Below are 13,275 nucleotides of genomic sequence, written 5' to 3' on the forward strand. Positions count from 1 at the left end.
AATGAGGAAGATTTTGGAGATGAGTGGCATGAATTTTTACTATTGGGAGTTCAGTATCGGTATGTGATTACAAAGAAAGATCGTCCTCCTTGGTTGGATCATATCCTTGAGGATGAGCTACAACTATCCTTGTTATCATTTGTGGAGTTTCGGTATTTGGTCATCGAGAAAGATCGTCCCCCGTGGCATGACTTGGAGCCTTTCGCATCAGATTCAGTGCAACATTCTGCTTTATCTACTCGACGGGGTCGAGTTTTTCTCCCGCCCCGGGAGAGTTGATGCGGACATCCATTTATTATTTATTTTCTATTTGGACTATTAGTTATATTTTATTTGGACTATTGTTTATGTTTTCGTTAGTGGGCTTGTTTAGTAGATTTGGCCCAAGCCCTTCTCTTTAGGGTTTATGTTCTGCTATTTATTTCTGTTTTGTTTCTCATTTGAGACAGTTGATGATGAATGAAATATTTTTGGTGGCTTGCAGCCGTTTTCTCCCTCCCCTCTCGTCCCCTGGTTTCTTCTCCTCTTCTCCCTTCTCTCTGTTTCTCCTCCCCGTTCCTTCTTCTTTCTTTCTTATTCATCCTACATCACAAATAGAGGGTACTTGTTTAAAGTCTTGTTTCGATTCTATTTTTGTTCCTAGTGATCATGAAATAATGATGTGGCACTATAGATTAAGCCACGCGAATTTTCAATTTGAAGCACATGTTTCCATTGCTATTCAGAAATAAAAGTCCCTCTTTTTTTCAATGTGAATTCTGTAAATTAGCAAAACATCATCATGCATTTTTTCCTTCGCAACCTTATAAAGCATCAAAACCTTTTACATTAATACATAGTCGTGTGTGGGGACCCTCACGACTTTCCACTATTTCCGGAAAAAATGGTTTGTTACATTTATAGATTATCACACGAGAATAACTTGGGTCTCCTTCAAGAAAAATCTGAAGTTGAAGAAGTTTTTAAAAAAATTTATACCATGGTGTGCACACAATTTCAAGAAAAAATTCAAATTTTTAGAAGTGATAATGATATGGATTCTTCAATGCAATTTTGGGTAATTTTTTCTTATCAAAAAGGTATCATACACCAAAGTTCTTGCAATGATGCCCCTCAACAAAATGGTGTGGTCGAACATAAAAGTAGACATATCTTAGAAGTTGCTAGGGCTTTATGTTTCACAAGTAAAATTCCTAAACATCTTTGAGTGAGGCTATTTTAAGGGCTATGTACCTTATCAATAGAACAACCCTCTAGAATTTTCAAACTTCAAACGCCTCTCGCAGTTTTTCAAAAATTTTACCCCACAGCACGATAACCTGGCAATCTACCCTTAAAAATATTTGGATGTGTTGTTTTCGTTTATATTCACAATCATAACAGTGGAAAACTTGATCCCTGAGCTTGAAAGTGTGTGCTTGTAGAGTATGCAGCCACCCAGAAAGGATATAAATGTTATGATCCAATTACCAAAAAAATGTTTATTTCCATTCATGTTACCTTCTTTGAATCAAGACCATTTTTTGGAACTCATCTTTAGGGGGAGAGTGCAAAAGAAGATTCAGACATTTTTCAACTTGAATCACCAAACTGTTTATTAACCAAGAGTTATGAAATAATTGTTGGTGAAGAACTGGGTTCCTTATCCACTCAAAATTCTGGACTATCTAATAAATCATCTCATGATCACAATGGTAACACCAATGGACAAGATGCAGGAACTAAAAAATGGCAAAGAATTGCTAGTCTACTCAAGGAGGGAACTAAATTGGAAAGACAAGTCCAAAGCACTTGAACACTGCCCAGAATCTGACCCGAGGAATGTACAATCCTCTGCTGATCCACCAGGTATTATCTCAGCCGAATTTGCTTCTATTGTGCAATCATGTCCCAAATCTGATAATTTTGTTCTATAATCTATAAAAGGTCTTGATCTAGATGTTCTTATTGCTATTCAAAAGGGTGTTAGGTCTTGCACAAAACATCCTATGCCTCACTAACCTTTACCTCACAACTATCTAGTGTGGAGATTCCTAGGAATGTGTGGGATGCTTTACAGGTTCCCTAGTGGAAGGAAGATACTCGAGGAGATGAGAGCTCTTGGAAAAATCAAACATGGGAATTGGTAGATTTGCCGATAGGGAAAAAAACAAAGGTTGGATGCAAATGGGTGTTCACAACTAAGCATAGGTCAAACGGATCCCTTGAGATATACAAAGCGAGAATTGTAGGGAAAGGTTATACTCAGATCTACGGCATTGACTAACTTGAAACCTTTGCACTAGTGGCCAAGCTAAATATGATTCGAGCGATCTTATCGATTGCAGTAAACTGTGATTGGCAACTTCAACAATTAGATGTAAAAAAACTCATTCCTTAATGTGACTTGGAGGAAGAAGTCAACATGGACTCGCCCCCCGGATTTGATGAGAAGTTTGGATCCAAGATATGCCCATTGAAAAAGTCTCTCTATGGACTAAAACAGTCACCGAGAGATCGGTTCAACAAGTTCACTGAATCTGTAAAGTGGCAAAGCTATATTTGAAGACAATCCGATCTCACAATGTTCACTGAACATTCCCAAGAAGGAAAAATAGTTGTCTTAATTGTGTATGCAGATGATATCTTATTGACACGAAATGATGTGGTTGAGATGGACCAGTTAAAAAATAATCTCTCAACAAAACTTGAGATCAAGGACTTAGGTTGTCTGCAATACTTTCTCGGGATAGAAATTGCTTGCTCAAGAAAGGGTATTGTTGTCTAACAAAGAAAATACATTGTTGATCTCCTTAAAGAGACAAGAATGAGTGGATGCCGACCAATCGATACTCCAACGGATCCTAATTAGAAATTGGGAAATAGCAAAGAAGAAAACCCGTGGATACGTCTCAGTACCAAAGGTTTGTGGGAAGACTAATTTACTTATTACACACTCAACCCGACATTGCATTTGCCGTGAGTGTGGTAAGTCAGTTTATGCATTCCCCTTATGAATGACACCTTAAGGCTGCATACCAAATATTAAGATACTTGAAAAGCACACCACGAAAGGGCTTATTTTTTGGAAGAATGAGCATCGGAACATGGAAGCTTATACTGACATAGATTGGGCAGGTTTAGTAACTGATAGACGATTTATTTCCTGTTATTGTACATATGTATAAGGTAATCTCATAACATGAGAAGTAAAAAACAGCACGTACTAGCTCAGCGTAGTGCAGAAGCTGAGTATCTCGTGCGATGGCACAAGGAGCGTGTGAAGTGTTATGGCTAAATCGAGTACTAGCAGAACTCAAGCAACCAGTAGATATGCCTCTAAAATTGTACTGTGACAACAAGGTTGCAATCAGCATCGCCAACAATCCAGTGCAACACGATCAGACCAAACACGTGGAAACTGATACGCATTTTATTAAAGAAAAGATTGAAGCTAAGGAAATCTGCATGCCATTTGTTCCAATTGCTCAACAAACAGCAGATATCCTTACAAAAGGATTGTTTAAACCTAACTTTGAGCGTCTAATTGACAAGTTGGGGCATGATAGATATATATGCACCAACTTGAAAGTGACTGTTTAATATTAGAAAATAATAAGTTAGGATAAAGTTAGAAATTATTCACATCTATCTGTTAGGATAAGATCAGGTTCCATTCTTTATGCACTAGATTGTTAGTTTGTTTTTATTCTAGAGAAGATTAAGGAATTAATCTCTTCTATATATTTTTGTAATATGTGTATTATCAAAAAGAAATATAGGAATATTTTCTCTCCAAAACTACACTACCAATTTGTTTAAGTAAACTTAGAGTTATATAACTCAACTTGGATATCAACATTATACAAAATTAATGATGATGATGATGATGGTTCAAAAATTAAGTACTCGGGCTGCAAATGTTTGCAAGTGAAACTAACTGTGACTTGTTTACTTCAACAACAGTACCATAGCATTCAAAACGCATTCTAGCATAAGAAGAAAGAAATATGCTTAACGACTTCAACTTATAAAAGGTTTCAGATGCATGACACATATGAGATATTTTCTAAAACTTAAGGAAATGAAATTTCCAGCCATTTTAAAGGTGATTCAAGTATCAAAATGACAGGAACATTACTTTTAACAAAGCAAAATGATGCTAGACCCAAATGAGCCATGGAGAAACACCATAATATTAACTATGGACTTAAAGTATTACTTTCCCTCTCCTTCCAAAAAGAATTGTATGCAGCAATTTGAAAGTGTCTTCACTCTTCCTTCTTGACAACTTGCATGCCACTGAAACAAAAATGTGGTTCAGAAAACAACAAAAATGTTGACTAAAAGTAGAATAAATGAAAATTTTCTCAGAATTTTGTTGAACTGCATTTCAAGCAGTTCAAATGAAATTTTAGCAAGTACAATGTGCTAAAAAAAAATTTAAAAAAATTAAAAAGGAAAATTAAAAAAAAATTAAAAAGGAAAATGAGACATACATATGACATGGAGGAAAACATGCATTTAGTAAAATGAAACAGAAGAAACATAATACTCAAAATTGCAAAAGAAAAAAAAAATAAAAAAATAAGCACAGGATTAGCAGGAAGAAACAACTCAACTACCACCTTTAGCTTTAATTATAGAAGAGGCTTGGGTCGGAGGAGGGTATTCTCATTATGTTCAGGAGAGTCATATCCTAATAAGGGCATAATTTTAAGCAAGCAAATTTATCAAAGAATACCCCCGTCATAACTTTTGTTGTTACAAAGGTGGCTCTCATTAGATTGATAGCAAGTAACCAGAAAGCCCCATAATATCATTTTACTGAGGGAAAGCTCGAAGTAGTGAAACCTGATGTTTTGGCACTAAAGGACTCAATTTAAGCAAAAAGATGACTTGTTTCCCCTAGTATACAAGGCCCAACCCATCACACAAAAATGAGGAATAGCACTTGTTGCCCAAGTTCTTAGAGTATTGCGCCCCATCACATATTCACGTCATGCTATGGCAGCTTTGTTTTTTTTAACTTGATACATTGAACCCCCCCACCCCCACCCCCAGTTCCTTCAAATCCCAAAGAGGAGGATTAAATAAACCTTGTCCTCCAAGCAGTGGCATTCAAATCCATTATCACATCATGTCCTTCCTCTGTTTAGCGTAAACTCAACTTAGCTAACTGCTGACAAAAAACAAGCAACAAATAACCAACACTCATCAGACCTGCCCATTTTCTGGCAAGCTTGGACAATCTATCCAGAGCCCCATCAATCAAATATGAGGCAGTCCATTAAGAGGAAATGACTAGAACAAATGCAATAGATACTGAGGGAAGAGTTCCCAAATTTTTCTAGAAGAAGATTTATAGACTATCATGACTAGTTATTGAATTGGTCTATCCATATAGTAGCTCATTGATTTGATGAGATAGACATCCATAGGAAATTGGATGGTAAATGATTCATCCCAAGTATTGGTGTTTTACTTGATAAAGAAAAGCTACTCTGAAAAACCATGAATTCTGACACAACACACAGGATGGAGAAACATAAGATAGGTTGATTAATGTGCTATGCAGTAGGTATTCAGCATTGCTTGAGGGGGCTTGTGAACTTTCTTCTACTATGGTTGGTGATTTGGTCATATTATCGTCACATTCAAGTCCACTATGTGGTGAATTACCAGAATTCAATTAAAAAAATACAAGATGCCATAATTGTGTATGAAGCATCGAAATAAATCTTTTCAGTCCGTCAACTTCTATTTTCCCCATAAACAATCTTGGATGATGGCCTAAAACTTACTTCGCTCATCATACAGGTTTACTAAGAAGTGTAATTAAGAAAGTAATGATGACATAACAAAATCGTAAGAATGCAACTCTTGACAATCGTAACATGAAGCCTTAAGTTGATGCATATGCACAAATGAAGTGGTGGCATAAAAAATACTTAAAAACTGTACCATTAGCAATATCTTTCAGTGCAGTTCCACGACCCTGCATATGAACACCGGTACGTCATAAAGTAATCTTCAGAGAAAAAGTCAATGAACTTCATGAAAGCATTGCAGCAGTATATTTAATCTTTCGAAGGCATGGGAACAAGAAAAAGTAAAAAGTCAGAAGATACACCTTTTCAATTCGAAATTCCTTATCAGTATCTTTCTCGATAGTGGCAACCAACCTTTCTACAGATTTCCTTTCACGTACAGGACGTTGAATTGCAGGAGCTGTAGGGCTTGTCGGTTCTTTTCTCTCATTAGGGGTTTGAGGCTCTTTTGGTTTTTCCTCTGTTGGGGTGTTCAGATTATTTTCTTTCTTCTCTTCAGCTTCACTCATCAAACTCTTCTCTTTTCTTGCAGCACTACTTTTTGTTCTAGGACGCTTCTTCAAGCCTTTTTTCTCTTTATTATGTCCCAGTTTTTCTTCCTCTTTTGCTCCATCAACTCCCTCTTCAACCTTACCCTCTGTCTCCTCCTCAGGGATCTCCTTAGAGCCATCTTCCATTGCCTCATTCTTGGTTGCTTCCATTCCCGTAACTCCTGTAGTTTTAAGCTCTTCCTCTCCCACGTCTTCATTTCCTCCTCCATTTTTGCTTCCACCAGCTAAATTTTCCTCCTCCACTTCTTTTTCTTCAGTTCCGTTGCTTTCTTTGATCTCTTCTTTGTCTGCATCCATTTTTTGGGCCTTAACTTTCCCATCATTCTTTTTATCTTCAACTATTTCTGTCACTCCATTTTGTGCCTCCTTCTTCTCCATCACATCCTCAATCTTTTCCACCCCCTCACATTTCACGTCCGATGCCCCAAGCTTCTCTGATACCTCTCCTTCAGCCATAAACCCCGTTCCAAAACCTTTCCCTTATAACAAAACTAAACTGCATGGAGAAAATAAACTGTCTATAATTAGAAAAAAATAATAATAATAATTTGGCAAACCAAAACTATAAACCAATAATTCCAAGGCAACTAGGGTATTAGAAGCATTAAGAAACCAAAAAGCATCCAAATACAGACTGGAAGTCCAAATAATATATGAATAAAAGGGGATAAAAAGCAGTTATCTAGAATAGATTTTAAAAAATTAGAACTTGAACAATTATACCTATGCTACAATGTGTTTGTGTTTGGGTAAGAACATGTCTGTGTGAATGGCATGTATGTCTGTATATGTTATCGATTGAATTCTAGGACATGCCCCCAAAAAATCCAACAGTATCTCACCGCAGTCATTAGCTCAATATAACTTCAAAGATATTTAAAAAATTCCATAAGCAGCAGCAAAATTAGTAGAAACAAAAAATAAATAAATAAAATTCCGATAATTCACAGAACGCTAACCTCCAAAGATCCGAATTTTCACCCTCGAACTTACAATTCAAGTGAAACGAGAAACTTACGTATATGTATTGCCAGGGTTTCAAATTCCAGATACGGGAGCTCCAATCACAGCTCACTCTCTATATCTGTCAACGGTTTCACACATGGAACCAGAATATCACTTTCTCGGGTGGGCTTTTATATCGCGGACTTCAAATTCGGATTCCAAATCGAGTTTAATGGCATGTCATGCGGGGGAAGAGGTTGGCCGAGACACCTGGTGTAATTCTAAACGGTAACTGCGTTGACGGCTAAAGTGCAGATCCCCAGGGCGCCATGATTCGACGGTTGAGATTACATATTTTTTAGAACGTGCTTTTATAGAATACTACAGTCAGCGTTGACTCGCGAGGACTGTTTACTATTTTTAAAACCTTTTTATCCTTAATTTTTAAAATTTATTTTTCTTCAAAATCATTTTCACCTATAAATTCAGTAAATGAATAATTTTAGACGTAAACTCAAAACATTCACTATTTCAGTTGAGCTATGTGTACAACCGAGGTTGATAACCCCATTGACAATTAAACACATGGGAGGAGGCCCACGTTGAATAAAAAAATCGTGAGCTCCCTTCCTGTGAATACATTGTCAACCGCGGTTGTCAACCCCGATTGTACAAAAAGAATAATTCTCACTATTTTGGATCATACATTACCCCAGAAGTTCACCTTTTACACAATTAGTTCTCAAAAAATAAGGTTCAAACAAGGACTTAATTTATTAAGTTGTGTTATATGTACACCACAACTTATAAATTTGTTTACCAACAATTGATGTGACGATACTTGATTGAATCAAAATATTAATCAAAAAATTAAAAAGAAAAAATTTTATGCTCTCTTTTTGATACATCATCAAGCTGTAAAAAATTATATAAATAATGGTGTAAAAGAAGCATCTTCCTCTATTAAGCTCCAATTTGACAAAACTTTTTAAAATTGTAAGTAGGTTGATATCATAAAATATGATTTAAAAGTTAATTCAATGAAATGTATAGTTAATAATAAGTTTAACCAACTATAATATCAAAAAAAAAAAAAAAAAAATCAGACAAGGGCTAAGTGAAATGATAAAAAAAAAAAAATTCCATAAAGTTCTAGTCTATATTCATTCGTTTTATATGGTTATTTTATTTTATGTTATGTCTTTATCTACCTTGTCGTTCCTTTTGTCTAATGCTCATTTGATATAGAGAGTCAATTGATACGGAAAGCTCTCTTGCTCTATTGGTCAATTTTGTGCTCATTCAGTAATGTCAATAAAACATTAATCGCGAAAACTTGATCAGAATGGTACTGAATGGAAACACATAATAAATACTTGAGTAAGATATGAATTCGATCTTTTTCTGAATTGTTACGTGGTGAAACAAGAAACTTCATCGTTTTATAAGTTACTTCGAAGTTGCACGTGATGAATTGTACTTGCATTTTAGGAATTGTATTTCCAAAATTTGATTTTAGTTCAATGTGTTACAAAAAGGTGTTAATTTTTATTTTTTGTTTGTTGAGATTGGTTAAAATAGATGGAATTTCAGTGCAGCAATTTAGTAGCGAAAGATGCTTCCATCAATGAGTTTGATTGTTTTATTTTGAGTGTATAAATGAGCTTGATCTGGCCATTAAGCTCTTTTTAATATGTCTTTTCCTATTTTTATTATTAACAAGTTTAAAATGATTTTAACGTTTTAAAAATGTAGGATTCTCTCTATACTTGTATTCTATAGCTTGAACTTTCGTAGAAAATAGGAAAAATAGAATGTTGCTTTTACAGTCAAAACAAAGATTTTAGTCACAGTTTGAGGGAGATTTTTTGACAATCAATTTTTTCTTAAAGTTATTTTCAATTATACATATGAAATCCATAATTTTTTTTCCACTTTTTAATCAAAGGTTCTATATATATATATATATATATATATAGAACGTATGTTTATACATGGAAATGGGATATGGCTCCAAAGCCTCCGATGAAATGAAGGTGTATTGCACTATTTTTCCAGCACAAACATTCATAATTCTTCAGGGAAAACCATTGTTCTGACTCCTCTGTAAAAAAATAAAATAAAATAAATATCCTTCCAAAAAGGCAAAAAGAAAAAATGCAAGATCAACGTAACAGTTTTGTCAACTTCTTGTTCATCTACTTGAGTAGTCTCAAATTTTTAAGTAAATTCCAGTATAAATAATCATTGAGTTTCGAAGGAGATTCATTTTTTGACAAACTTATTGAAGCCACAAAGCACGGGTGAAATTTATATATTGAAGTGTACAAAATCAGCAGATTTACCTCTATGTTTGAGCTGATTGAACGAGCGTTAAGTCACAGCTTGACAGAGTTCCAGATTGATCAACATCAAGGTTTTCAAACTCATCCATTATAAGTGAAATATCTTCTTGATTAACTTTTCCCATCATTTTTAGCTTATATAAGACAAATTCAGCAGCCCTGTTACCGAAGCAAAATAAAAAAAGCATTTCTTAAGTAAAACTATTCAACTGAAAACATAAAAACCAGAATGTAATGAAGTAAATGAAAGAGAAAAGAAAAGGGAGTTATGAATCACTGACCATACTTTCCCATCCCCTTGGAGATCAGCTGCCTCTAAATCCACATTTGTCATTGTCCTGGTAAGAACCCACTTGACCAAATCCTTCTGCCTGCTTTCTGTGTTAAGTTCGGCAATGTAACAAAAGAACTGAGCCAAGCAGAGAGTACTCGTCAAAATCCAAAATATAGCAAAAACACGTCCTGCCTTGGTCGAGACGCTCTTATCTCCATATCCTAAGGTTGTGATGGTAGAGCAGACGCAATAAAAGGCATCGATAAAATTCAATTTCTCAACTGTTGAAAGGAAGACTGTCCCAACTATAATGAGCATTATAAGAAGAACCGTCATCGTAACACATTTGTACCGTACTTTGTTAGTTTCAATCTCCTTAAGCATTTCATCTCGACCAAGTTTCTGGTGCTTATGCAGAGCCTTGATAAGAAGAATTTCCTGCCTCTCTACTATGTAGTCTGCACCTTTGCTAAGCATTAATCCAACTAGAGCCATCCCTGAGAACACAAAAGCGCAGGCTAGCAGTTTTGTGGCTACACTGTTGGGCACAAGGTCTCCATATCCAACAGTAGTCATTGTGACAATGCAAAAGTAAACAGCATCAAGGACTACATTTATTTTCTCTCCTTTGATCTGCTTCATAACAAAGGAAAAACAAATAGTACCAACAACCAAGTAGAACGTTAAGAAAATGGCTACTCTTTTGAAACTGGGATGTGGCTTGTCCAAAAAGGATTCAGAATGAGGAAGCGTTGTAGCCTCATTTTTGCCATCCAGTTCACCAGGAACTAATTCAGCCAATCGAGCACTTTTACACCGGCGAATTCTTTTTCTACTTGAATCAGCTTTTTTATTTCTTTGAGATGTAGGACTCAGCAGTCCTGTCAATAAGGAATTTTCACCAAGATTTGACATTCCAACAGGTGGCAAACTGCGTGGGAAATTTCTGTATAGCAAGAGAAGCTCGCATGAGTCTAATTCCAAATATAGATCAAGCTCATAACTCATAACATCAAACATGATTGTCTTGTATGGAGTTCCATTTGCTATTCTCGTGCAGTGCATAGATTTATATAGAAAAGCCTGTGCTGGATGTTTTAAAGTTTCCGAATTTGAAAAATGAAACTTTCCGTTTTAACGGATTAGTTAGAGTACTGGTCCTTGTCACGTGCGTTACACAAATGTTGTATTTATTGTGTTTTTATTAGTGTAAAAATTGTAGATGTTAAAAAGGAAAAAATGTTGAAGATTTATTGCATTATTCAAGAGTCTTGGAAGCATATTATAATGCATTACAATTGATTCATAAACATAATCATTAATTTCAACAGACATTAATATACCCAATAATAACTATTAAATCGATATGTTAATTGTCAACATGATTAGTTATAGCCCAGCACAAGAAAGATTGCTGAACATCCACTATGAACATCAGGGTTCAAAAATTTATATAGATCTAGTAGTTATATTAATAACAGACAGTAAAACAGAAAACTTTGAGGCACAATTTAAGAATATCTCACCTTGTTGTTGATCAAGTTATGTAGAGCAATCACCCTTCAGATAAGGGACGAGAGATATATGACCAACATCATATCATTTGTTTTCATTGCAAGCGGAAGTAGAGAATAAATTCATTAAAGAATTGTCTTCAGAATCTTATCTAACAATGTAGATGTGAACTGAAAAATAAAGAAAGTATCAATACACATTTAGCCACGTTACTTGCAAAAGATTTAATTAACTCAGACACGAGATTTGGCAATAGGTCGAACACATCCTGCAGAAATTAGTAATTATTATCATATTCTGTGTATAATCATTATTTGGAAATTGGAATGTTTCTACTTAAATTACTGGATTAATGAGGGTGATTGATTAGATTTTGATATTTTCTTATTGGAATACACATAATTAATTATTATTCCATCCAATCACATTAAAGATTTTATTAAAATCACGACATAGCTGATGTATTCACTTTCTTTGGAGTCAAGACCTCTTTAAATTTAAATCTATCCAATACCTGTGTCTTTGTAGTCTAATTTTAAAACTCTAAAAGCAACTATCTCTGTATGTCCTAATCAATGTCAAGTCAGCTTAAACACTTTACTTAAACAAAATAATTTGCTCTCTAAAGGCATCCAGAATGAAATCTATAAACAAGCACCACAAAAGGCTAGTATGTTTAAGAAGATAAAATCGACCAAATTCAAAGAGCTCTCCGTATGGATCCTTAAAACTAACATGCAAATTATCATTTACAATGCTATGAAATTTTTAAAAAAAAAATTATTTTTAAGAAGGGAAAAAAATGAAAAATCATTTCTTGCATTTTGATAAATTAAAAGTCAAACGTTTAAAAGCCAAACATTATGATCAATAGCCTCGTCCTCTCTCTTAATCATTTCATCAAACATTTATCTAGTTCCATTCACCTTTTTGAAAGCACATTTTGATCATGATATGTAATAAAACCAAGCTCAATCTAAAACCCAAATTACAAAAAATCTGAAGCTCAAACATATATAGGAAAACGCCTACCAAAGGATTTTTGCCAAAGAATATAAGGCAATAGTATGCAACCAAATTAAAAACATAATCAAGCAAAATGTCAAGAAATGTCGTACTAGAAATTTAAAATAAATAACAAAAACTTTAAATTCATTCCAGAAATGCTATGAAATGAATTCGCCCAAAGAAAGTCAAAATCCCAATAAAAGCACCATTTTATTTGATTTTTCTTCGATCTTGTTCTTTTACATTTCGTGGTTGGAATATAGGACAATGCGGAGGAGAGAAATTTCTTGACCCTTTTTCTCTATTAGCTTCTTCGCTAGCTTCTTGTTGCCCTTGCCATAACAATATTGTATTCTTGGATCGATTAAGAGAATTTGAAATAACATATAGAGAGATAGGAAGAGAAGAGTTGAACTAATGAAGACAGAGGGATTTTTGGAGATGGATTTGTAGTGATAAAAAAATAGTAATAAATAAATAAAAATTTGTGGAGCAAGCAATGCTTCGCACACTCTCCGGACCGTGCGGAGAGTTCACTTGAACTACCCACAGTCCGAATGGTTCACTCTTCACACTGTACGGAGGGTTGTGGCACAATACGGAGAGTTGGAGACTTGAACTCTCCGAACTATGCGGAGGAGTTTATATATATATATAATTCTCTATGGTTTTCTAACTTATAGAGGAAAATGCACTATTATTAATCTATATTCTCTATCATCAGAAGGCATTCGTAAACAACTTATTTAAAAACTTCATAAAATTGGGAAATCAATGAGGAATCTAACTTTTAGGATTCAACAAATTTGATGACCCCTTAATAGATT

General features: G+C 34.7%; 2 protein-coding genes across 5 annotated transcripts in view; both read right to left on the minus strand.

Annotated features, from left to right (window-relative positions):
- The window catches only part of LOC111374182, a 17,821-nt gene extending 10,250 nt beyond the window's left edge, over nucleotides 1-7,571 (minus strand). The window contains exons 1-5 of one of the 4 annotated variants that reach the window (XM_022996814.1): nucleotides 7,380-7,571; nucleotides 7,085-7,225; nucleotides 6,113-6,857; nucleotides 5,944-5,977; nucleotides 4,202-4,281 (exon numbers count right to left, since the gene is read on the minus strand). In XM_022996814.1, the coding sequence (XP_022852582.1) occupies nucleotides 4,202-4,281; nucleotides 5,944-5,977; nucleotides 6,113-6,817 (819 nt within the window). In that variant the 5' untranslated portion in view covers nucleotides 6,818-6,857; nucleotides 7,085-7,225; nucleotides 7,380-7,571. Of the gene's footprint in view, nucleotides 1-4,201; nucleotides 4,282-5,943; nucleotides 5,978-6,112; nucleotides 6,858-7,084; nucleotides 7,226-7,320 lie in introns of all 4 variants that reach the window. The other 3 variants (XM_022996813.1, XM_022996815.1, XM_022996812.1) reach the window with 3 other exon arrangements.
- A 1,703-nt stretch (nucleotides 7,572-9,274) lies between these two features.
- Nucleotides 9,275-13,045, minus strand: LOC111374184 (two-pore potassium channel 1). The gene is made up of 4 exons (XM_022996816.1): nucleotides 11,452-13,045; nucleotides 9,933-10,871; nucleotides 9,652-9,810; nucleotides 9,275-9,410 (listed from the first exon to the last, which is right to left on the minus strand). Exons 2-3 carry the CDS (start codon nucleotides 10,838-10,840, stop codon nucleotides 9,654-9,656), a joined length of 1,065 nt encoding a protein of 354 aa, XP_022852584.1. The 5' UTR covers nucleotides 10,841-10,871; nucleotides 11,452-13,045; the 3' UTR covers nucleotides 9,275-9,410; nucleotides 9,652-9,653.
- Nucleotides 13,046-13,275: the final 230 nt, after the last annotated feature.

Source organism: Olea europaea, unplaced genomic scaffold, assembly GCF_002742605.1.
Source record: "Olea europaea var. sylvestris unplaced genomic scaffold, O_europaea_v1 scaffold1216, whole genome shotgun sequence".
NCBI classification, from domain to species: domain Eukaryota; kingdom Viridiplantae; phylum Streptophyta; class Magnoliopsida; order Lamiales; family Oleaceae; genus Olea; species Olea europaea.